The 22,501-nt window shown below is 45.4% G+C and overlaps 8 protein-coding genes across 8 annotated transcripts; 6 read left to right on the top strand and 2 right to left on the bottom strand.

The window, feature by feature from the left end:
* Positions 1-485: 485 nt before the first annotated feature.
* On the top strand, positions 486-1,436 carry SAMD00019534_076510 (hypothetical protein; the record flags this gene model as incomplete). Its single annotated transcript, XM_012897348.1, has 1 exon — positions 486-1,436. One exon carries the CDS (start codon positions 486-488, stop codon positions 1,434-1,436), a length of 951 nt encoding a protein of 316 aa, XP_012752802.1.
* An 86-nt stretch (positions 1,437-1,522) lies between these two features.
* On the bottom strand, positions 1,523-5,408 carry SAMD00019534_076500 (hypothetical protein; the record flags this gene model as incomplete). The annotated part of the gene is made up of 8 exons (XM_012897347.1): positions 1,523-1,844; positions 1,921-2,117; positions 2,189-3,510; positions 3,583-3,733; positions 3,804-4,394; positions 4,457-4,855; positions 4,923-5,066; positions 5,169-5,408. 8 exons carry the CDS (start codon positions 5,406-5,408, stop codon positions 1,523-1,525), a joined length of 3,366 nt encoding a protein of 1,121 aa, XP_012752801.1.
* Positions 5,409-7,485: 2,077 nt separating this feature from the next.
* On the bottom strand, positions 7,486-10,249 carry SAMD00019534_076490 (hypothetical protein; the record flags this gene model as incomplete). The annotated part of the gene is made up of 2 exons (XM_012897346.1): positions 7,486-10,148; positions 10,240-10,249. 2 exons carry the CDS (start codon positions 10,247-10,249, stop codon positions 7,486-7,488), a joined length of 2,673 nt encoding a protein of 890 aa, XP_012752800.1.
* A 524-nt stretch (positions 10,250-10,773) lies between these two features.
* On the top strand, positions 10,774-11,736 carry SAMD00019534_076480 (hypothetical protein; the record flags this gene model as incomplete). The annotated part of the gene is made up of 1 exon (XM_012897345.1): positions 10,774-11,736. A coding segment is annotated over one exon (963 nt), but the record flags the coding sequence as incomplete, so codon positions are not given.
* Positions 11,737-12,123: 387 nt separating this feature from the next.
* On the top strand, positions 12,124-15,293 carry SAMD00019534_076470 (hypothetical protein; the record flags this gene model as incomplete). Its single annotated transcript, XM_012897344.1, has 3 exons — positions 12,124-12,287; positions 12,356-13,533; positions 13,600-15,293. The coding sequence occupies 3 exons, from the start codon at positions 12,124-12,126 to the stop codon at positions 15,291-15,293; spliced, it is 3,036 nt and encodes a 1,011-aa protein (XP_012752798.1).
* A 163-nt stretch (positions 15,294-15,456) lies between these two features.
* SAMD00019534_076460 (hypothetical protein) lies at positions 15,457-18,757 on the top strand (the record flags this gene model as incomplete). Its single annotated transcript, XM_012897343.1, has 2 exons — positions 15,457-18,326; positions 18,475-18,757. 2 exons carry the CDS (start codon positions 15,457-15,459, stop codon positions 18,755-18,757), a joined length of 3,153 nt encoding a protein of 1,050 aa, XP_012752797.1.
* Positions 18,758-19,309: 552 nt separating this feature from the next.
* Positions 19,310-20,059, top strand: SAMD00019534_076450 (hypothetical protein; the record flags this gene model as incomplete). The annotated part of the gene is made up of 1 exon (XM_012897342.1): positions 19,310-20,059. One exon carries the CDS (start codon positions 19,310-19,312, stop codon positions 20,057-20,059), a length of 750 nt encoding a protein of 249 aa, XP_012752796.1.
* Positions 20,060-21,223: 1,164 nt separating this feature from the next.
* On the top strand, positions 21,224-22,117 carry SAMD00019534_076440 (hypothetical protein; the record flags this gene model as incomplete). The annotated part of the gene is made up of 1 exon (XM_012897341.1): positions 21,224-22,117. One exon carries the CDS (start codon positions 21,224-21,226, stop codon positions 22,115-22,117), a length of 894 nt encoding a protein of 297 aa, XP_012752795.1.
* Positions 22,118-22,501: the final 384 nt, after the last annotated feature.

Raw genomic sequence — 22,501 nt, 5'->3', positions numbered from 1 at the left:
TGATGATCAAGATCCTCGAAAAGTCAATTATCCACAATGTATATAGTGTGGCCAATCACCTCTTGGACAGCAGCATGTGCATCATTACACTACTTCATTGGTGTATCCCTGGACATGTTGACATGTTGGACTTGATCATCCAACGAGTCAGTCCAAATCAAGACATACCCATTCATGAGCTGGGGAAGCTATTATCATTGGCATTAATGAAGGGACTTGCATCAATGGTCTACAGGCTGTATGATCTCACCATCCAAACAAGCCCATCATCACCAACATTGGTAAACACACTGATTACCTCACTTCCGAGTGCATTGCTCTCTGGAAACAGGGAGGTGGTTGACTTCATTCTGGTCAAGACATTCAATCAATCATCATCAGGCAATCGACCTGTGTTCATTCAAGATATTCACCCAAGCTTAATGTCAATGGATTTGTTGGACAGACTGCAGACACATCCAGGGCTAGAGTGTAAGTTCAGCAATATGCTGAACAAAGCCATCATGTCTGGAAACAGAGAAGTGATCAATATGTTATATTGTAATCGCAAGGACTTTAGCATCAACTTTAGTTTGGCGTTGGAGAAAGCCTCCGAGGTTGGCGACATCGACACCATTAGGATGATTGTCAACACATTGAACTTGAGAACACTATACTCTGAAAAGGTGATGATCAATCTAATCAAACAAGTCGGTGTTTCTGGCAGCAAGATAACAGAGGAGGTCATCGTTGAGATTGGCAAGCAGTTCTCCTTCCCCAATAACTCATACATTGTGGCCTCGTTGTTGATACATGCTTCCGCGATATCTGGATCATTGGTCAAGACGATCATCAATCACTTCACAAGTCATGGCGACAAGATATCCGATTACAACAGGTTCAACTTTGATGTGCGACCATTGTTGAGTGAAGCGTTCAAAGCTGGCAAGCTGGACTCGATTGAATATCTCCTGGAGCTGGCGCAAGCTATCTCCAAGTGTGAGTTGGAAGAGAAGCTAAACACAAAGGACTTGTTTCCATATGATATATCAAACGTATCCATACTCTCATTCTTACTTGAGAAGGGATATCTTAATGTTGGCGTGGATCGTGTTGGTGGTGGTACAACTCACAGCAGGACATTGGAACAGATTGTAGACAATGCATGTAGTCATGGACTTGTGGAGATCATTCATATGATACATCAACGATGTACAACAAAAGAACAACTTCGTCGACATCTACCATCATATCACAAGCTGTATGAGGCATCAATGAGTAATCATCACCAAGTACTCAGCTACCTCTTTGAAGGCGACCAATCGCCATTCATCCAAGCGGGTGTCAATCAACACAGCATCAACAGTTTGTTACTGGAGATCAAGTTCAATGCATGGCATCAGGGAAACATGAAGATACTAGCAATGTGCAATCGATTGATCAAGTTAGATACATAGATAGATATTACATAAATATATTATATTAAGTTGATTGATTGATTGATTGATTTGGCGTGCGTAGTTGGTTGATTGATCAAGTCAAGTCAACAAGGGGTATTGACAGCTCTGAGGTATTGTAGTTTCTGGCGAAGGTCTTTCTTCTCCTCTCGTTGTATCTCTTGAGCGATGTGAAGTGGTTGTGTGAACATGTTCCTATATACAGCGGTCACAAAGTAGGCTGGTCCAAGTGCTGCGATCACTGTAATAGTGAGCGCGATGAAGAATATGGGCTCTCTGATGGCATCCAAGAATATTAAATAAAAGTATGATGTGTAAGGTATATAAATATAACTGTAAAGGCATTCGAGGAACCAATATACGATCAGTGATCCCCATATCGATACATGGTGAAGTATTGTCCATGAACTATAATGATTGATTGGAATGAGTTAGTCATTTAGTGATTGAATGAGAGTGATGGTTGATTGATGGATGAACATACTTGATGACAAGACATAGTCTGAGGTTGACGATGAACACCATGAATGTGAAGGCTGCTGCACTGGTCTGGTAGAGTCCTCCTGTCCTTCCATCACGGCCAGTTGGAGTATCACCAAAGAGTACGGCAGAGAAGAAATATATGATGGCCGATGAATAAATGCCAAGGGCAATCCATGACCAGAATACGCGATGATTGAACTGTTTGTTGTGAATAGGACAAGTGTTAGTGACATGTACATGGCGCGGGAGAGATGAAGGACATCACTTACGCATTTACCCATCTGACACTCTCGGTAGAGTGATGGGAATCTTCGGAGGTATGATGAGTTAATGTCTTTCTCGAGGACACCAATGACGATGATGGGCAGCGATGTGAAGATGAGGTTGTAGCCAAGGATGTTGGCTCCATCGTAGAGTGATTGGCCAGAGAACTGGTTCTTGGTGGAGAACCAGAATTGGAGCAGCGAGCACACCAGGTTCTTGAAGAAGAAGTAGCAGATCAGGACACATAATCTCTTATAATTATATCGTCCGTGAACCAGCACCAATCGCTCGAGGAACCTGAATTGCGCGATGGCAAAGTCACTGGCCAACACCGCCTGTCGACCCTCCTTGCCGCTGACTCCAACTCCAATGTGCGCCTTCTGGATCATGCTGACGTCGTTGGCGCCATCGCCAATGGCCAGGGTGATTGATGTCGTGCGATCCTTGACGATGCGCACCACCTCGCTCTTTTGGAAGGGCGTCACACGGCAACAGATCACCGAGCTGCACAGACATGTCAAGTCGTAGAATAGCTGCTCGACCTCTCTGGTGATGGCCAGTGCCAGTGTGGCACCATCGATGACCACGGCAAACTCGCTCTTTGGGTTGATCTTCTTCTCGTCCTGGATGCGCTGGATGTGTGAGACGATCGTCCTCTGCAGGTCGGTCGTCGTCGCTTCGTTCAACAACAGGATCTCCAAGCCTGTGAGCAACTTGCACGAGATACCAATGTTGATCGCTGTCTCTTGCTTGTCGCCTGTGAGCATCCAGATCTTGATGTTAGCCTTGGACAGCGTAGTGATGGTCGAAGGCACATTGTACTGCAACTTGTCCTCAATGCCTGTGACGCCCATGAGTGTCCATGTGCCCTCGATCATCTGGGACACAAGTCCAACCTTCTCGAGACGGTTGTCAATCTCCAAGCTGGCCTTCTTGTACAGGAGGTTCCACTGCTCGTACTCAGCCTCGGGGATAATCTTCTTGGCAATGCACAGGGTTCTTAGTCCGGTGCATGAGAAGCGCTTCAAGCTCTCCTCGCTGAGTCGCAGTACCTCTTTGTCCTGTGTCTCGATGACATGTGGCAATATAGACGAGTCGGCTCCCTTGCAATAGAGCACGATCTCCTGTGTCAATGGATCTCTAACAATCACAGACATCCTCTTTCTGTCGCTTGAGAACTCAATGACATTCAGCAGCTGATAGACTATCTCCTCGCCATTGACCATAATACCAATAGCTATAGGTGTACGACTGTTGAACTTGATTCCAAATGTTGCCGCTGCATTTACCAATGCAATCTCATCAGGTGAAGATGATGAATACTTGACTGATTGATCATAGTGTTAGTTCTTTGATTGAATGATGAATGAATGAATGGGAGGTGGGCGAGGTAACATACTTGTTCCATTCTCTTCTTGCTCGGGGATTACTGTATGACACAGTGCCATTGCAATGAAGAACTCAAGGTTCTCGGACACTGTAAAGTCAATGTTAACCTTTTCTGCAAGGTTACCATATGATCGGTTGAACTCCTTTAGTTCAATATCGCTCTGTTGATGATTGGTTGGCGAGGGTGTTAGAGGAGTCAAGTCATGTCCAGGTCCTGTGATGTATACATACTGCACCAGTCTTTTGTTGGAATGGAAGGTCGTCTCCATCATTGTTGCATATCTCATTGCCAAATACTCGCCCGCCAATGCTGCACACCTTGAACTCCATTTCGTTACGGGTCAGTGTACCGGTCTTGTCAGAGAAGATGTACTCGACTTGGCCAAGCTCCTCGTTCAGGTTGGAGGTACGCGCCATGCCAAACTGGTTGGTGTCCTGATGGTACATCTTCTTGTCGCGATTGATAAAGAATATCTGGAAGACGCGCACGATCTCCATCGTGACGTACAATGAGATGGGCACGATGGTCGAGTAGAGCACGACGAATGTGAAGAACTTCTGTACGGCCTGGTAGCCGTAGCGATGGCCCAAATGCAGGAACACCGACTTGCCATGTCGCTTCTCGTAGAACATACCGACTATTGCCGATGACAAACACAACATGATCTCTGCGAACAGTACCATCAACAAGATCCTGTTCATCTCGCGCTCAAGCTTGCTCTTCTTGGTTGGAGTGGCCATTGTGTTTAGCATGTACTTTGTCTCATGTCCAGTGTATGCCACGATACCATATACCCATTTGGTGTTCATCAGTTGTGTGCCCTGTAGTAGTTTCAATGTAAGTGAGATGTTTGACCAACAGCCACTCATTTGGATATACATACTCTAATGAGGAGTTGCTCGGCATTGAGTGGAAGTGGCTCGTTGCTGTTCATGGAGATACGTCCATCAAACTTGTGAAGGATGTGAGAGGGCTGCTCGCACTCGACCAACAGTTTGCAGTCGGTGAAGTGTTGCTGTGATTGTAGAGCATTTGTCTCGATGAGTGATTGTTTGGTCTTGAGATTGGTCTCGCCGTCCAGGTTGGAGGTCTCAATGTAGCAGAGACCGGGTGAATCGGATGACGAAGACAACAGTACCAGGTCGGCCGGGAACTGTTCCTCATTCTGTACCTTTACAACATCGCCAACCTGTAAATCCTTCCACAAACGTTCTATCAGTTGTCCATCGCGGACAACTCTTGTCACCTGACTATTAATTCTCTTGTCTGATTGATATCGGCGCTGTATTGGTGATGGAGTATGGTGTTAGGGGAGGGAGTCCATCGATTATGCATGGCTGGCCACTTACAAAGTCCTCGTAGGCCTCTTTACAGGCGTTGATTAGAAGGACGATTCCTAGGTTTATCGTGCTTGGTCCTGGCGCAACAGGAGACACTGGTGTATATGAAATGATCAAGATTACAAGGAAATAAAGGTTTGCAACTCTTCGGAACTAAGTGATGATAAGGGTAGGGTATGATTGTGAGTTGGTGATCTGTCTAACTCTCTCGCCAGCGTTATCCGCAAGGTGTATGATGAGTGTTGGTGACCTTACCTGCTCGAATAGATTCTTTGGAAGGAATGTAATGATTGTATATTTTGTCGTTGATATCCAGTTGGTGAGGAACTTTGGCTTGTTGCTCGGCGCTACTGTGCTCGTTGATCCCTCTTCTGAAACAACAGGTTTCAATGTGTTTGTATCTACTTCAATTCTTCGCTCGCCCTTATTCTTATTCTTATTCCATCTTTTCATCCTCCGCTGGATGTGTCCCAATGTCGTTGATGTGGAAGACATCCCTTGTCGTTTATAACTCTATATTATATGTAGTATATATATATTCTCTCTAAGTATGATAAAGTAATTGTATTAATGATATTGTAATAATGTAATGTAATAATACAACCGGTTGATATCCGGATAGATTGATTGGATTATGATAATCAGTATTTCGATGTTAACGCTAAAGCCACATTCCGATGTTCTGTTGTATGATGTTTGATTGATTGGATGATGTATGGTATTGTTGTTGTTGTTGGCCTGTTGTTGGCTGTTGTTGTCGGTGATCTCAAAAAACACTTATATATCAGTGTTACGAAGTAGTAGTAGTAGTTGTTATAACAAGATAGAGATGGACGTTGCATTACTTAAAGTATTAACTTTAGTTTGGTCATTGGGATTAACCATCAAGTCATTTCGAACCCCAAACAACCAACACAACACAACTCAATAACACACACATAAGCCAACAATAACAACAACACATGTGATTACACCTTGTGAATGTATGAATGCATGATTGATTGATTGATTGATGGATGACGAAGACGTTGATGAGATTGGTGGTGGTGAATGAGTGAATGAATATTAGATGAGGGACAGGCATGCCACATCGACCTCACATCTGTTTCCGTCCTCTCACATTCCCATAAAACACTAACACACTTTAGCACCAACACAGCATCAAACACAACATTTGACTTGTTGATGCATACTTCCATCTCTCTAACCTCACACACTTTCTCATCCTGTTCCAGCTCAAAAGTCGGGGCAAGGGTGGAGATGGTGTGTGGTTTGGTTTGTTGATGTCCTGTTGTGGTCATGATGGATACCGATCATGATCATGTTATTTGTGTGTGTATTGGTGTATGTGTAAGTGTTGATCGTGTGAAGTATTTAGCGATTGAATGATAGATGGACCTAAGGTTTAAGTTTCTTCATTGTTTGTTATGTATCGTGTGTACATTGTGGATTGTGGATTGTGGATTGTGGATGCGTGTACAAGGACGAATGAATGTGTGCCACCTGTTTCAATGGATGGAGAGTAGTTATAATAATTACTTTTGTTGAGGAGTTGTTTGATTTGTTTGTTAAGTTCTCGCTTGGATATTCTGCAGTTCAATAGATGAGTAAAGTATTTAAATCGATTGATGATGATGTAGATCAAAGTGTTGAAGTTGTTGTTGTAGTTGTAGTTATTCAAGTCAAAAGTCGGTTAGGTTAGTAACTGTAAATAAGAGTAATAATAGATAGATATAGATAACAGTAAACGATCAAACAATCAATCATAGATGGTAAGAGTAGTTGTTAGGAGGTCAGTATTAGGTTGTATAGGCTACAGGGGTATGAAACAGTGGCTAATCATATGTTCCTTATTGGCTGAGTGCCCACTTCTGAGTGTTAATTAACACCGACAAACAGGCAACTTACTAAGTTTACTCACTCGTGGCACCTCCCAAGAAGACGACACCACTGGCCCAAAGTATTATTATCCTTGTTGTTTTTTCCTTGATCAGACTGAAAGGGTCGACCCATCTCACCCCCTCACTAATCATCCCACACGCTCACAAGATCAAGGGAACCAACGACCCCCCAATCAATCAACAGCCCATGCCAACCTCACTGAAGGCCATCACCTGATAGCCAAGGATATTTTAAGAAATTTGGCTTGATCCCAAAGCAGACGAAAAACTATTGGGGGCCACGTTGGCCAACTACTAGCGTATGGCCAATCTCATTTAGCTGGTATTAATCGTCCGAAACAAAGAATCTGGACACTTGTTTGATCAAATTTGCGCCGATCGAGTGCTGATACGCGGAGCTGTCAATTCATTGGTCGTAGACAGAAGAGCCTAAACCGCCGTCCACGTCGACTTATTCCCAGGTCCTGGCCAGCTTGACTTGTGTCTTTTCACGAGGAAGTGATACTGGCTACATGGCCATGGTTGTCGGTTGGTTGGTGGCATCATGGAGGAGCTTCCCTTCATGCGATGCGCACTCAATTGTTTATTATTGTAAGTGTCATTGATTGAATGGTTGATTGATTGATTGAATGAACGAATGAAAGTTCATTAGCTTTGACAATCCAAGTAAGTTACTCCTTCTCTTTGTCATCCTCTTGGAATAGTTGCTCAAGATGTGACATCGACTCGATACCGCCAATCTTGATGATGTTCTTTTGGCAATAGTAGGTGATTGGTCGTAATTTCTCGATGGTTGGACCAGTCAGCTTGTGATCAACCAACTTGCATGTGAACATTGAGTCTTTGGATGCCCACACCAGGATGCGCTTCAACAACTCAATGCTGATCTTGCCATTGATCTTGATGCGCTGCAGATGCTTGTTGGCCTTGAGCGCACGGGACAGCAGGGACAGCAGGGACTGCTGTTTGCCACTTTTGGGGTTGGTGGTCATATTCTTTTTGGACACGGCAGGCAACTCAATCGCAGTCAGACGAACAGGGTCGCTGGCTACCCACTCCAGAAGTGCCTTCCACTGCTTGCTGTTCAGTGACTCAATCACCTTGAACTTGGTCACTTTGTTCTTGCCCTCGGTGTTGGCTAATTGTTGGAACAGCTCAGGAATGATCAAGTGGCTGGAGAGGGCCAGAGTGCGGATTGTCTCATTGGGTAGACCAAAGACACATGATATTGACCAACCAATCAACTTGCGGAAGATCTTGCTTCCTTGGCCATGTCCAGATCGATATCGCAACGTCAAATGTTTGATCAGCTTGTTCCAGGCGATCTGTTGGAAGCACTTCTCGAGTTTAGCATTGAGCTCTTCAGGCGATTGTTTGTGCTCAGTGTCAGCCACTGTGTACTCGAGGCGTGTCAGCGACTCATTCTTGAACAGCGAGTTGAGGTAGGGCAAGCTATTGTATGACTTGTCATCTAGTCCATCATTGGCCATCAACACTCCAGCTATGGTTGGCAACTTCGAACTGTGGTACGAACGATACTGGCCCAACGATGTATTGTACTCCAGTCGCTTCATCTTGGGCTTTTGGCAGAACTCCTCCATGATTCGTTTGATGAACAGGTCGTGTATGGCCTGCTCCGACTCGTCGGCATCCATCTGCAGTCTGAAGCTGGTCACCGAGGTGTTGTGGCTCATGAACGTCCACAGGTTGAAATGATGATGGCTGTCCCACAAGCCAATGTTGCCAATGGTGAGCGCCAGGTGGGAGAGGTTGTTGAAGCTGGGCAGTGAGAGGAAGTCTGTCAGCTGGTCGGGCTGCGGATTGACGATGGTCAGACTGGTCAGGGTTGAGAGCACAGTCAGAGCTGGCAGCAGGTATTTCTGAGTCATTGCCTGTGAGCATGTGGTCAGGGATGACTCGGGTGCCTCGCGGAACACCATTTTGGACTCGACCATCTTCTTGAGCTTCTCATCATTCTCGACATTCATTTGATATTGGACGCCATCTTCATCGTCGGAAATTGTCGCATCTTGGTCGTCATCGAGTAACAGGAATGAATGTTCTGACTCATCGTCCTCGAGGAGCACTGGCGGATACTGGATCGTCAGGTTGGTGATCCTTTGAGTGATCGTGTAGTTACTGGTGATCCTGCCAGTGATCACTTGCTTGGCCAGGTGACGTTTGTCACGTGTCATGCCAAAGTAGTTTATATATACATGGTTGGCCGGTGATGTCGCCACGTGATCATACCAACGTCTACATACCAATGCCAAGTGGAACATCATTTGATTTCTGCCGCCGCCGCCGTCGCCAACAGTAAGATCACAATTACTCCTCTTCAAGGTATTCAACAGATGGTCAATGATCATCTCCTGGTATTTGACAGGGAGCAATCCAACATTGTGATGTTGTCCAAAGTCCTCCTCCAATTGATACAGTGGTTTGAATGTGTATATGATGGACTGGTCTTCCTCATCGTCCTCCTCATCCTCCTCCTCCTCTTCTTCTTCATCCTCCTCGTCCTCAGCATCCTCTATGTCCTCCTCATCCTCCTCAAATGACGACTCGTCCACATCCAATGCGACGTGTTCCTCATCCTCCTCCGAGTCCACATCCAGCTCCATGTCCATAACATCATTGCCATCAATGTCATCGTCGTCGTCATACTCTTGTCTCATGAAGCTCTTATGGAAACTTGGCTGATTGGCACCATTCATATAGTAATCATCTGAACTGCCATCGCTGTCTTGGTTGCCACACCAGCCACCATGTCCATCCTCCTCATCATCCATCTCAATGTCACTCCATTGGCCAAACAGATCATCATTGTTGCTATTATTATTGTTGGAATTGTTGGTATTGATGGTATTGTCCACATCGTAGTATATATCTTGATCATCACTGGTACGCAATTGAATGATCAACTCAATGATGTCATGCTTCCTCCTTGGTATCTTGCCATTGTATCCGGCCAATTCATTCTTCTTTAGACCATCGACGGTGAGTAAGTTGAGGTGATCGTACAACTCCTTGTACTGATGCTCTGGTAGATTGTTCAAATTATTGACTTGTATCGTTGATGTTGATGATGATGTTGTCTTTGTTGTTGATGCTGGTTTGTTGTTGCCTTTGTGAGTATGAGTATGAGTATGAGAGGTATCTTGCTCCAGTTCATCCCATATGCGTGTTGGTCTCTTGATTGTTCGCTTATCACCAGGCTTTGGTTGTTCTTCACGTCTATGACTATAATCTTTGAGATTCACCTTTCTTGTTGTCTTCTTGGTTGTTGTTGATGTTGTTGCTGATGATGATTCTGTTGTTGATTCTGATGATACTGTTGTTGTTGTTGTTGGTTTGGAAGATGATCTCACTCTTGGTTTATATAAATCATTATCTAATATAAACTCTATTATATCCTTTCTAACATCTGGACATTGTTGAATCAATTCATTATCCTGTGACCTAGCTATAATCAATTTGAGTTCTCTCGTTGCCTTCTTGGCCAACTCTTTCTTCAAGTCCATTATGATTGAATGATGATGATACTATCTATTATTATTATACCATATATATTATTATTTACTATTTAATATATATCTAATGTATGTTTTATACATTTTCATAAAACTAATATGATTAATATTTAACTTTAACTTTTTAAAATTTGGCGGGAGCCTTTATTTTTTAAATTATAGAACTTCCGTTATTAGTGGTGAGCACAATCAAAAATATAAATAAAAATAATATTGTGTGGTGGTGAAATAAAAAATAAAATAAAACCAATTCGTTGGAATAATTTCGTGGAAATGGAAAACAGAAAGTGATATCACTCTTCGAAACTCATCAGTCAATGACTGATCAACAAATATTGTGCACAATAATAACAACTAGTTATTATTGCATCTGAAATTAATATTAATAATACAACAATGCAACAACAGATAATAAATATCCAAGATGAACCAATACTTCGTGAGAATAAGGATAGGTTTGTTCTGTTTCCTATTCGCCATCCAGACATTTGGTCAATGTATAAGAAGGCCGAAGCGTCATTTTGGACGGCCGAAGAGTTGGATTTGGCAGCCGACATCAATGATTGGGAGTACAAACTAAATGACAATGAGCGACACTTTATCACCTACGTGCTGGCATTCTTTGCCGCATCCGACGGCATCGTCAATGAGAATCTGGCCACGCGCTTCATGTCAGAGGTGCAGATACCCGAGGCTCGCTGCTTCTACGGTTTCCAGATAGCCATTGAGAACATTCACGCCGAGACCTACAGTCTGCTGATCGACACGTACGTCAAGAGCACAGAGAAGAAGAGACACCTCTTCAACGCAATCGACACGATCCCCGCCGTCAAGAAGAAGGCCGACTGGGCGCTGCGATGGATCACCAACTCAAAGTCGTTCGCCGAGCGTTTGGTGGCCTTTGCCGCAGTTGAAGGCATCTTCTTTAGCGGCAGCTTCTGCGCCATCTTTTGGCTAAAGAAGCGCGCACTCATGCCCGGTCTGACCTTCTCCAACGAGATGATCAGCAGAGATGAGGGATTGCACTGCGACTTTGCCTGTTTGTTGTATAAGAAGCTTGTGCACCGACTTGATGATCAGGCCATCGAATCAATCATTCGCGATGCCGTAGAGTGTGAGAAAGAGTTCATCACAGACTCGTTGCCAGTTGACTTGATTGGAATGAATAGCAAACAGATGTCCCAGTACATTGAGTTCTGTGCCGATCGTCTACTCTACTCTCTCGGCCACAACAAAATCTACAAAACAGTCAATCCTTTCGATTGGATGGAGTTGATAAGTCTGCCAAGCAAAGGTGACTTCTTTGTCACACGTATCAGTGAGTATGCCAAAGCAGGCGTAGCAGGAGGTACCTCTCGTCGAGAGGCCTTAGTTTTTGACGGCGAGTTTGATTAATGTTGGAGTGAAAGTCAAAGTGTGCGTGATCGATCAACTTTGAAAATATTCCCATAAAAAGCAATTTTGCCAAGAAATATCTGTTGGGATTGGGCAAGCAACACCAATTAAACATAAATATGACATTTCGAAATGAGGGAATAAACATTCAATCAATCATACATACATAACAACAACATTAAATCATTCATTCATTCACATTCATTATTATTTATTCAAACAAACATTAAACAAGACATGTTCATTTTAATCAAGTCACCAAACAATGTATTCAGCTTGGAAGTTGATCAAGCTATAAATGTTGGAGTATTGGCACAGAGGGTTGCTGAGAGAACAGAGATGGCTGTGTATCAATTTGAATTACATTTGGCTGGTGTAAGAATGCAACCAAATGTTACATTGACATCTTTGAATATCCAACACGAGACACTCATTGACATGAATGTCATCCGCGAATTGGCATTCAACATCCATCTTCCAAACGGCACTCAACATCTTGTCAATATTCCAAACAACCAGAACCTTCAAATATTACATTTGATTGGGTAAGTACATCATTGCCATTCAATCATTCAAAGTACATTAAACTAACATTCAATCAATCATTTATTAGTGCCATCCGATCCAAACTCCAAACTGCCCTTCCAACTTTGGCTGATAACAATCAGAAGATTACATTGAAGAAGGGTGCCGGTGTATTGACTCCAGAACATTCACTCCAAGAGACATTGTCAAATGGTGATGTGATTGAACTCACTACTTCTCAATCGACTGGTGCCCAAAAGGAGTTGAGCGCTGATGACCAGGCTCTGTTGGCAAGCTTTGTCGACAATGCCATCTCCTCCGACGTTGAGATCGTCTTTGTGTTTGATACAACCGGCTCCATGTCATCCATCATTGAGAATGTAAAGACTCAAGTCGAGGGCACCGTGTCACGTCTCATCAAGGACATCCCAAACATCAAGATTGGTATTATGGGTCTTGGTGACTACTGTGATGGCGACAACCTGTTGAAGGTGTTGGATCTCACTAACAATGTCACTGCCTTGGTGTCATTCATCAAGAACGTTCCAATGACTGGTGGTGGAGACACCCCGGAGGCCTACGAGTATGCCCTGCGCCGTGCCAACGGTCTGTCTTGGAGCTATCACACATCCAAAGCTCTGGTGATGATTGGAGACGCCGGTCCTCATCCACCCAGCTATACTGATCAACAGATCAACTGGCTGGTGGAGTGTGATGTTCTTGCAAGCAAGGGCGTCAAGATATACGGTGTCAAGGCCCGCTGTGATGAGCCGGCCTTCTACGACGAGATTGCCGAGCGCACTGGAGGACTGTCAATCAACTTTGACAAGTTCTCATTGATCACTGAGATGTTCCAGGCCATCTGTTTCCGTGAGACCAGTGCCACCAAGTTCCGCGAGTATCAGAACGAGGTGTTCAACGCCACTGCTGGAGTACCAGTCGAGATGACCAGGATCTTTGATGAACTCAGCAGGGAGAACTTTGTCAGAGAGGATGTTGCCATGTTGAACACAACAGCCACCAACACTGCTGTTGCTGCCCCCACCAAGCCAACCAAGATTTATGGAGAACCCATTCTCCCACTCAAGAACACTGCCTTTTGGTTCAACATTGCTAAAGACCCTGCCACCAAGACAACATTCACTCTCGACCCATCCGTTGGATACTACGTCAAGACAGAGAACTACAGACCAAAGGCTACCACTGCCAAGCCCGTCGCCGCCGCTCCAAGCCACAAGAAGCCAGCTGCAGTGGCTGCCTCACCAAGTAAGCCCACAGCCAAGGCCGCAGCAGCCCCAACCACATCATCAACATCAACAACTACTACTGCAGCCGCCGCCTCCACCGCCGTCGCCGCCATCAAGAAGCCCAAGGCCATCCAGAAGGTCCGTGTTCAAATCGAGACCAGACTCAGGAAGAAGGCAAGAGAGTCTTTGGACTTTATAGCTGGCTCGAAGCAGAGACAGGAGAGTTTGTTCAATCTCTTGGGCAAGGACTACACTGGTCCAGATGACGAGGAGCTGCGTATGATCTTCAGAGTGTTTGATACCAACCACGACGGCAAGATCGGCTACGCCGAGTTGTCCAACGTACTCCAATCAATGGGCAAGCGTGCAGTGGCCAAGAGAATCAACAAGATCTTGGCAGAGATTGATCCAGACAACACTGGAGAGGTTGAGATCGATGACTTTGTCGACTACATGCAAGTCAAGGCCGCCAACAAGGCTCGCCAGCTTGGTCTGCTGTCCTCAGATGATGACGATGAGTATGAAGAGCCAGCTGCTGCCGAGGACGGCGACACTGACGAGGAGACCGAGGCCAAGCCAGCAAGAAAGGCCAAGGGATCGACCAAGAGAAAGAGAGCATCTGCACCATCAGCGGCTGCTGCCCCCGAGGCCACCACCAAGAAGCCAGACTTGGTCACCAAGCAAGCATCGTTCTTCTCAAAGCTTCCTCACGGATCCAGTCTCTCGCACTTCTACACAAAGAACGCTGCCGTGTGCACATTCGACGCCAACCCAGTTGGCAACGAGTATGACCTCGGTCTGGACGGTGCCTTTGCCAGCTTCACTGTGCTCGTGTTGGATACCACCGGCAGCAAGCAATATGAGAAGGCAATCACCGAGTACCTCAAGCCAAAGGCAGTCAAGACCGTCTTTGTTCATGATGCCGCCAAGTTTGTCCAACAGCTCAAGGACAACAAGGTGGACATGGCCATCGTGTTGCCAACCCAGGCCAGCAAGGTGACCGTCAGCAAGGACTTCCTCGAGGCTGTGGTCTCATTCAACAATCATGGCAAGGGTCTCTACTTGTTTGGCTCATCGGACAAGCTCTGCAACTACACCAACGCCATCCTCAAGGCACTCTATGGCGACAAGTGCCACCTGCTCACTGATAGCGCTGTGGAGGACGACGCAACCGACGACTCTGTGTTGGCATTCGCTCGTGGAAAGAATGCCCTCGCTGGCAAGTTCAACGCACACCTGATCACCAGTGGTCTGGTGCGTCTGTCTGAGGGCAGTCGCCAGACACACATCACCGCCACCCTCCCATCCGAGTTGGACATCTTGGCATCCAACAAGCTGGGCAAGGGCACCATCGTGTGCAGCAACAACAGTGTGGCACCAAACAAGGGTCGCATCATTGTCGACTCTGCTGCCGACCGTCTCTTGTTGACGGGCGCCTCCAACACAGGAGTGGCAAGATATCTGGCCAACAGTGTCGTGTGGCTGCTTGGTCTGGACCACAGATTCCAACACTCTCTGCCCATCCAGGGCAGCCTGGTCGCCAAGAAGGACGTTCACTGGCAGTTCCACAACAAGAAGGGTTGGTTCGACTTTGCCAATGACGTTGCTACCCATGTCGAGACAGCCTTTGGCAAGGGTAACAAGGATCTCACCTTTAGCCAAGGTACCAAGACCATGCCAGTCAACTACACCTTCTGTCTCAAGACAATGAAGCAAATCACACCAGAGAGTCATCCAATTCGTCGTGTTGAGATCCTGAATGTTGTATCAATGAAATAAATAACAAATATTTGAATGAATGATTATGTGTGTCAATGCCTGACTGTTTGATAGTTTCCTAGACTTGGTGTGATCAAAATGTTTGAAAAGGCGCCAACTTGATCACATTTTTGAAAAGGACTACATCCAGGTGATGGACTAATTATAAATCAGTAACACAAACATGTTCTCTTTGCATTATGATGATGAAGATGGAGATGGAGATGGTGATGATCACAAAGACATTTCAATCAAGACATCTATTCCTGCTCCTCCTTCCAAGAGTAGTGCATCAAGCTCATGTTCAAGACCAGTCACCGGCATAGCTACATCACTCAATCATCTCAAAGTCAACAACAACAACAAACATGGTCAATACAAAGCCCATGGTCAATCTCATGGACATGGTAATGGTCATGGTCAGATAAAGTCGCGACCACAGCAGCCACAAGCATTCTCATTGGAGTTCCACGATGACGATGATGATGTGGATGTTGGACAACAACATGGTGTCTATGATGACCATAATGATCATGATGACGGTGCAAGAATGGATGTTGATCACATGGATGGAGCGCATCAATCCACAACGACAGACTTGCAACAACAACAACAACAGGTCAACTATGACTATCAGAAGAAGGTGCCATTCTCTGTGTTTTGTGAGCTGATGGAGCGTATAAGCAAAATCACCAAGCACTCTGAGAAGAAGAAGCAGTTATCGATATTCTTCAATAATTACAAGGATGAGAACTTCTTCCCCTTGCTCAGATTGCTGCTGCCACACTTGGACAAGGACCGCCAGGTGTACGGCCTGAAGGAGAAGACGTTGGCCAAGATCTACGTCGACATCCTGGGCATTGCCGGCAGCAGCATCGACGCCACACGTCTGGTCAACTGGAAAAAGTCCACGAGCAATGAGGTGGGCGGCGACTTTGGCACGGCGGTCTACCTCTCGCTCAAGAATCGCTGTGTCCAGAAGGGTCGGCTGTCGATGGCCGACGTCAACATAGCGTTGGACGGACTCGTGCTCACGGAGGATCGCAAGGAGAAGACGATCATCTTGAAGCGCGTGTTGCGCCACACGACATGCACAGAGCAAAAGTGGTTCGTTCGCGTGATCCTCAAGGAGATGAAGACCGGCATGTCCGAGAAGTCCATCCTGGCCTTCCTGCACCCGGACGCCATGAACCTGTTCAACATCAGCTGCAGCCTACAAAAGGTGTGCGACGACCTTAAGGGCAACCGCAACACTGCGCTCCTCATGGTCGCTGCCGGCGCCGACCCCAAGGTGATCACACTCGGCCAACCCGTCAAGCCAATGCTGGCCAATCGCAAACCGATCGACTCAGTCATCAGCATTCTGGAGGACCATCCCTTTGTCGTGGAGACCAAGTACGACGGCGAGCGCATCCAGTTGCACAAGGATGGCGACACAATCAAACTGTTCTCGCGAAATAGCAACGACTGCACATACATCTACGCCAACTTACTGGGACCGATTGTTCGCGAGGCTGTCAGCGTGGACAGGTGCATCATCGATGGCGAGCTGCTCGTCTGGGACACAATCTCGCAGCGATTCGAGGAGTTTGGCAAGCTCAAGACACTGGCCCTGGGTGGCAAGGATGCTGCCAGCGACACACTCAACAACAACTATGGCAAACAACTGTGCTACATCGCGTTCGATATCATTTATGTGCGCGATCAGAGTGTGATGGAGTTGCCACTGTCACAGCGCATGTCAATTCTCAAGCGATGTGTGCGTGTCAAGCCACGCCAGTTTGAAGTGTCTGAGCACAAGCCGTGCCAGACGACGGCGGACATCCTGGCGCACCTTGACGGCGCCATACTTAACCGCGAGGAGGGCATCATGATCAAGAACCTGGACTCAATCTATGTGCCAGGCGAGCGCAAGGACAAGTGGATCAAGATCAAGCCCGAGTACCTGGACGGGGTGGGCGATGACCTGGACCTGGTGATAGTGGGGGGCTACTATGGCAGTGGTGTGGGTCGTCGCGGCGGCACGATCTCACACTTTATGCTTGGTGTGCGCAACCCCGAGGAGCCCGACAACGTCTTCTACTCATTCTGCAAAGTGGGCAGCGGCTACAGCGATGCCGAGCTCAGCGAGCTACAAAAGTTGCTCGACCCACACTGGCAACCGTTCAACACGTCCAACCCACCGCGGTGTCTTCAGTTGGCGGAACCATTCCGTGAGAAGCCCGACGTGTGGATCGATCCCACCCGTTCGTGCGCGCTGCAGATCAAGGCTGCCCAGCTTGTGCCAACCGAGAAGTACCGCGCCACCTTCACTTTGCGATTCCCTCGAGTCGTGCGCATCCGCACGGACAAGGATTGGACTGAGTGTCTGGAGTATCCCCAGCTGCTCGAGTTGGCGCAGGAGTTTGAAGGTCGCTACGCCAAGCGCAAGTTTGAGTTGCTGGCCGGTGGTGGCGGCGGCACGGATGGCGACGGTGCAGGCGGCAAGAAAAAGAGACGTGGTGCAGCGGCGGCACCCAAGCCACGCAGGACTGTTGGCTTGCTCTCCATCTTCCAGGACACAGACACAAGCAATGTATTGCCCTCCAACAACATCTTTGAGGGAGTAGAGTTCTGCGTGATCAAAGGCGATCGCACGCAACACACCAAGGCTGCACTCGAGATCATGATCGTGGCGAATGGCGGAACCAAGGTACAATACCCATCGCATCGCACCAACTATGTCGTATCGTCAAAAGAGGTGGTCAAGATCCAGAACCTCATCAACTCTGGCACAATCGACATTATACACTTTCAATGGATCGTTGATTGTGTTGCCGCGGGTCGTCGTCTGCCACTCGGACCCAAGTACATGATCTTCACGACCGAGGCCACGCGAACCCTATTCCTTCAAGACATTGATCCATATGGAGACTCATTCACTGTTGACACCAATGAGGCTGACCTTAATGATTCGTTCATTCAAGTGGCCAAGCAAAGGAAGGCTTCTATGTCGTCGTCGGGTGGTGGCAGTAATCAAGTTGGACAAGCAGAGTTTGATCGATTGGAGTCCAAGTATTTTCCAGATGCATGGTGGTCACAACTTCGTAATAAGACATTCTATCTCGATCGATATCAAGTCATTGGGTAAGGTCATTCAATCAATCATCCATAGTATCATTCCTTCACTCGCTCATTCATTCATTCATTCCGGCATATTTAGTGAACAGAGTACATATATAGAGAGTAATAGTATGGAGTTGATAAAGAATAAGATACAGTTCTATGGAGGAGTGGTCAGTGTGCAGTTTGATCAAGCCATTCAATATGTCGTCATCGATTCACAGGATACATCAAGGCTCACATTCCTCAAAGCACGTCTAGAGAAGCTGGACAACAGTTCAAAGAAGCGCAAGATCGTCACTGTAGAAGGTGTCGAGCAATTCATCAATCGAACTGTATCATCATCATCATCATCGTCTAGTACTACAATGGACATGATTTAAATGTAAATCTACAGAATGGATTTTTGTTCGCGAAATGAGGGGAAAAGGTTTGCAGATCTCAACAATGTGCTATTCCAGGAACTAGAGGTTCGACAATCCAATGCTTTGAAGGTTGCTCAAATGAAAGGGATTATTACACTCCAAACATAGAGATAGAGATAGAGATAGAGATAGAAGATGGATTCAACTCATACAATTACAACTATCCCAATACAAATACAATTTAGATTGATAGATTATTTGTTTGATAATGATGAAGATGGCAAGGTTGGTGCACCAAGAAGTATGGTGATGTTAAAGAGCGTTGCTCGTGTATGTTGGAGATGGTTAGAGTATATACAATCAAAGGTCTTTAAAGGAGGAATAGGAAGATCAGTGGTATTTAAAGTGAACAAGGAATCGATCATCTATAGAGATGTTGATCTAATTACAAAACTCAACTCTCGTTACTCATTGTTACGAACGACCAATATTGCCTCGATCAGTATACATCCGAGTAAAAATGGAGCTGCTGGTTTCAATGGCCAGAAACTCCACCTTGTCAAGTTCATCATGGATCACTTGATAAACTTGAAACACATTCATTTGAATCTCATTCCCGATAAACAAGTTGTTGACATTATCAAGTCATTGGACAAGGATCTGGGCCAAGAGCGCATGTCAAGAATACAGTTGACATGGGTTGCCTCTTACAAATTCATGGCAGAAGATATCATTGCCGAAGGTGAAAGGATCAGTTATGTACCGGCCGCAATTAGAAAACGCTTTGCCAATTCAACCTTGAAGTTGGATGTTAACGTTGACGACGAAGGATTGGGAGGCATCATTGAGGAGGTCGGAAAGCTCAATTCCAATTCGCTCGAACTAACCATGTCCTCATCCGAACCCAAGTGGCACATGTGTTACAAAGACCTCTATCCACCAACCATTGGTCGACTGGAGAGCCTATACATTTGTGGTGACTATGTTAGTTTGAGCGATGTCAACAATATGCTTGCAAACTGGCCCACACTACAAAGTCTAATATTGGAATTGGCCTTCACTAGCATACTCAATGGGAAACAAGGATCAACTCACTGTACCAATGAGTTCATATCTGCCGGTCGTACATCAGACTCACACGAGCTCTTTCAACAACTATGCCAATCACTCCAGAAGAATACCACACTTAGAGTCCTGGATCTTTACAATCTCTGCACAAAGAGTGTTGCAGAGTGTATGAACTCGGTCGAGACAGCACAATTACTCGAGGTACCTCGTGCGCTCTTTGCCGACTCTTTTCGCTCAAGTGTTCAAACATAACAACACACTTTCGTGTCTATTGCTCAAGAACCTACCGATTATCAACAACGACTTCTTTGAGATACTCTCACAAAACAACTCTTTGAAACAGTTGTACTTGAACAGTGGCACAATCAACGATGAGCATGTTCCAGCACTGGCATCAATGATTCGTAACAACAAGCATTTAGATACTCTTGGCCTTTGTGGAAACAATCTAACACTATGGGATCCAATCATTCAAGCAATGCAATGCAATACTACTATTACATACATCAATGTTGGATCAAATCCACAACTTTCAGAAGATGGTATCGAACAATTAAGATCACTTCCACACCTTATTGTTAAACCAAAGTTGAGGGTGGTACCAAAGGATGGACCAACTGGAAGGTGGTGTCCAAGGGTGTGAGTGAATATATTAATAAAAGATGTTGATGCCTTGAATTATTGAATCATATTCAATCATCCTCCTTCCCATAAGCTTGGAACATCCAAACAAGATACTGTATGTGAATGAGTTAGAGTGGGTGTTGAGGACCTGACCCCAAGTGGTCGACCTCACCAACACCCACTTTAGGGAAACTGACGGACAACACAAAGTTTGGGCTCAAACCCCCACCAGAGGCTTGTGGTGGGACATCAAACTTCAACGATGGTGTTTTGGACCCTAATACTGACTTGGATCGTTGAGTATCTCATGACCAATGTCCTTTGATATCCATTCGAACAAACAATTAGGAACATTCATTCTGCACTTTATCATCAACATCGTTTATTAAACAGATAGGATTCAAATATGTTTAAACAATATATCTTGACATTAATAATAATAATTGTGTCTTTATCCTCATTAGGAGGATACGTCAATGCATCAGGTATGTATTATAAAATATATATTTATGGATTGATTGAATAGAATTTTAATAATAATATATCCATCTTTAATTTAATTTAATAGATTCGTTGATTGTATTTTGGAATGGACCTTCAGTTAGTAAGAACTTAAATTTAAAGGTTGGAGATTGGATATCATTTTATACCTATGATGGTAAATCACATCAGGTGGTATCATCAGATGGTGTGTTCAATGGCCGTATCACAGGATCAACATCACAGCCGGGAATATATACCATCAAACTAGATTCTGCAAAGGTGTACACGGTCTCTAGTCCCGGAGAACAAATGTCAATAACAATAACAGTGTCTGGTCAATCTATCCCACCTTCCACAACCTCTTCAACATCTTCAACTTCGAGCTCATCAACTACCACCACAACAACTACTGGTCCATCAACCACTGGTACTCCTAAGCCAAGCACAACATCAGGTAGTGCTTCAACTACTAGTACACCTACAACAACTGGTACTCCCTCAACTACTACTGGTGGTGGTGGATCTGGATGTACTGCCACTGTTCTGACTGCTATCACAGGATCATGGGATAGTGGCGGTGTCAAGTATAACCAGTTCAATGTTACCATTGTCAATGTTGGTGCCACGGCCATCCCCTCAAATGTTCAAATTACTATTGATCCATTATATGTGTCATCCATATGGGGAGTAGACAAAGCTGGTACTGGCGTCTACTCTTTGCCAGACTACCAAAAGACATCATCATTCTTGCCCGGCAAAGTCTACTCATTCGGATTGATATCGACGTTAGACAAGATCATAGTTGGTACCAACTGCAAGTCGGGATCGCCAGTAGCCATCACAGCAACCACCACAGGACAGTCCTCATCGTCAGGTGTTAGCTCCAGCAGCACAGTGTCAACAGGCAATCAACAACAATGCAAGGGTACATTCACCCAACGTGTGGTCAATACTTGGACTGGTCCATCGGGTCCCAACTCTGTTGTTGAGGTTGACGTCACCAACACGGGAACTGGAAGTATATGCTCTGTATCTTTGACGATTGAGGATGCAGAACAAGCTTGGGGTGTACTCTGTAACGAACCAGGTGAGTTCACAATCACTGGTCTATCTCTTGGACCAGGCAACAAGTATCAATTCGGCTACATTGTCCATGATTCCAATGTGGCAGTCATTAGTGATCAACTCTTCACTTGTTCATAATAATAATAAAGTATTCATTCTCTATGTACTCTGGCACATGATTCAGAATGATAAAAAACGAAGTACAAACACTACACAAAGATACAAAACGATCAAACAATCAGACGACTCCCACACACTGTATGCGTCATTGTTATCTATTGACATCATTGTTATACATACATATATACAATCAATATAACATAATACAATGCTCACTTCAACATCAAGAAGCAGCAGCCAATGCTTCAATGTCATTGCCTCAGCATCAATGATGCGCAGAGGTCTTGCCACCTCCTCAATGTCCACATACAGGTCCACTCGTCTACTGACTTCAAGTGCACCATCATCTTCATCAACACTCCTATACAACAACAACAATAACAACAACAATAACAACAATAA

The sequence above is a fragment of the Acytostelium subglobosum genome, assembly GCF_000787575.1.
Source record: "Acytostelium subglobosum LB1 DNA, scaffold: scaffold15, whole genome shotgun sequence".
Taxonomy (NCBI): Eukaryota; Evosea; class Eumycetozoa; order Acytosteliales; family Acytosteliaceae; genus Acytostelium; species Acytostelium subglobosum.
The sequence above is the reverse complement of the archived record's forward strand: the minus strand, read 5'-3'. Positions and strand labels throughout refer to the sequence as shown.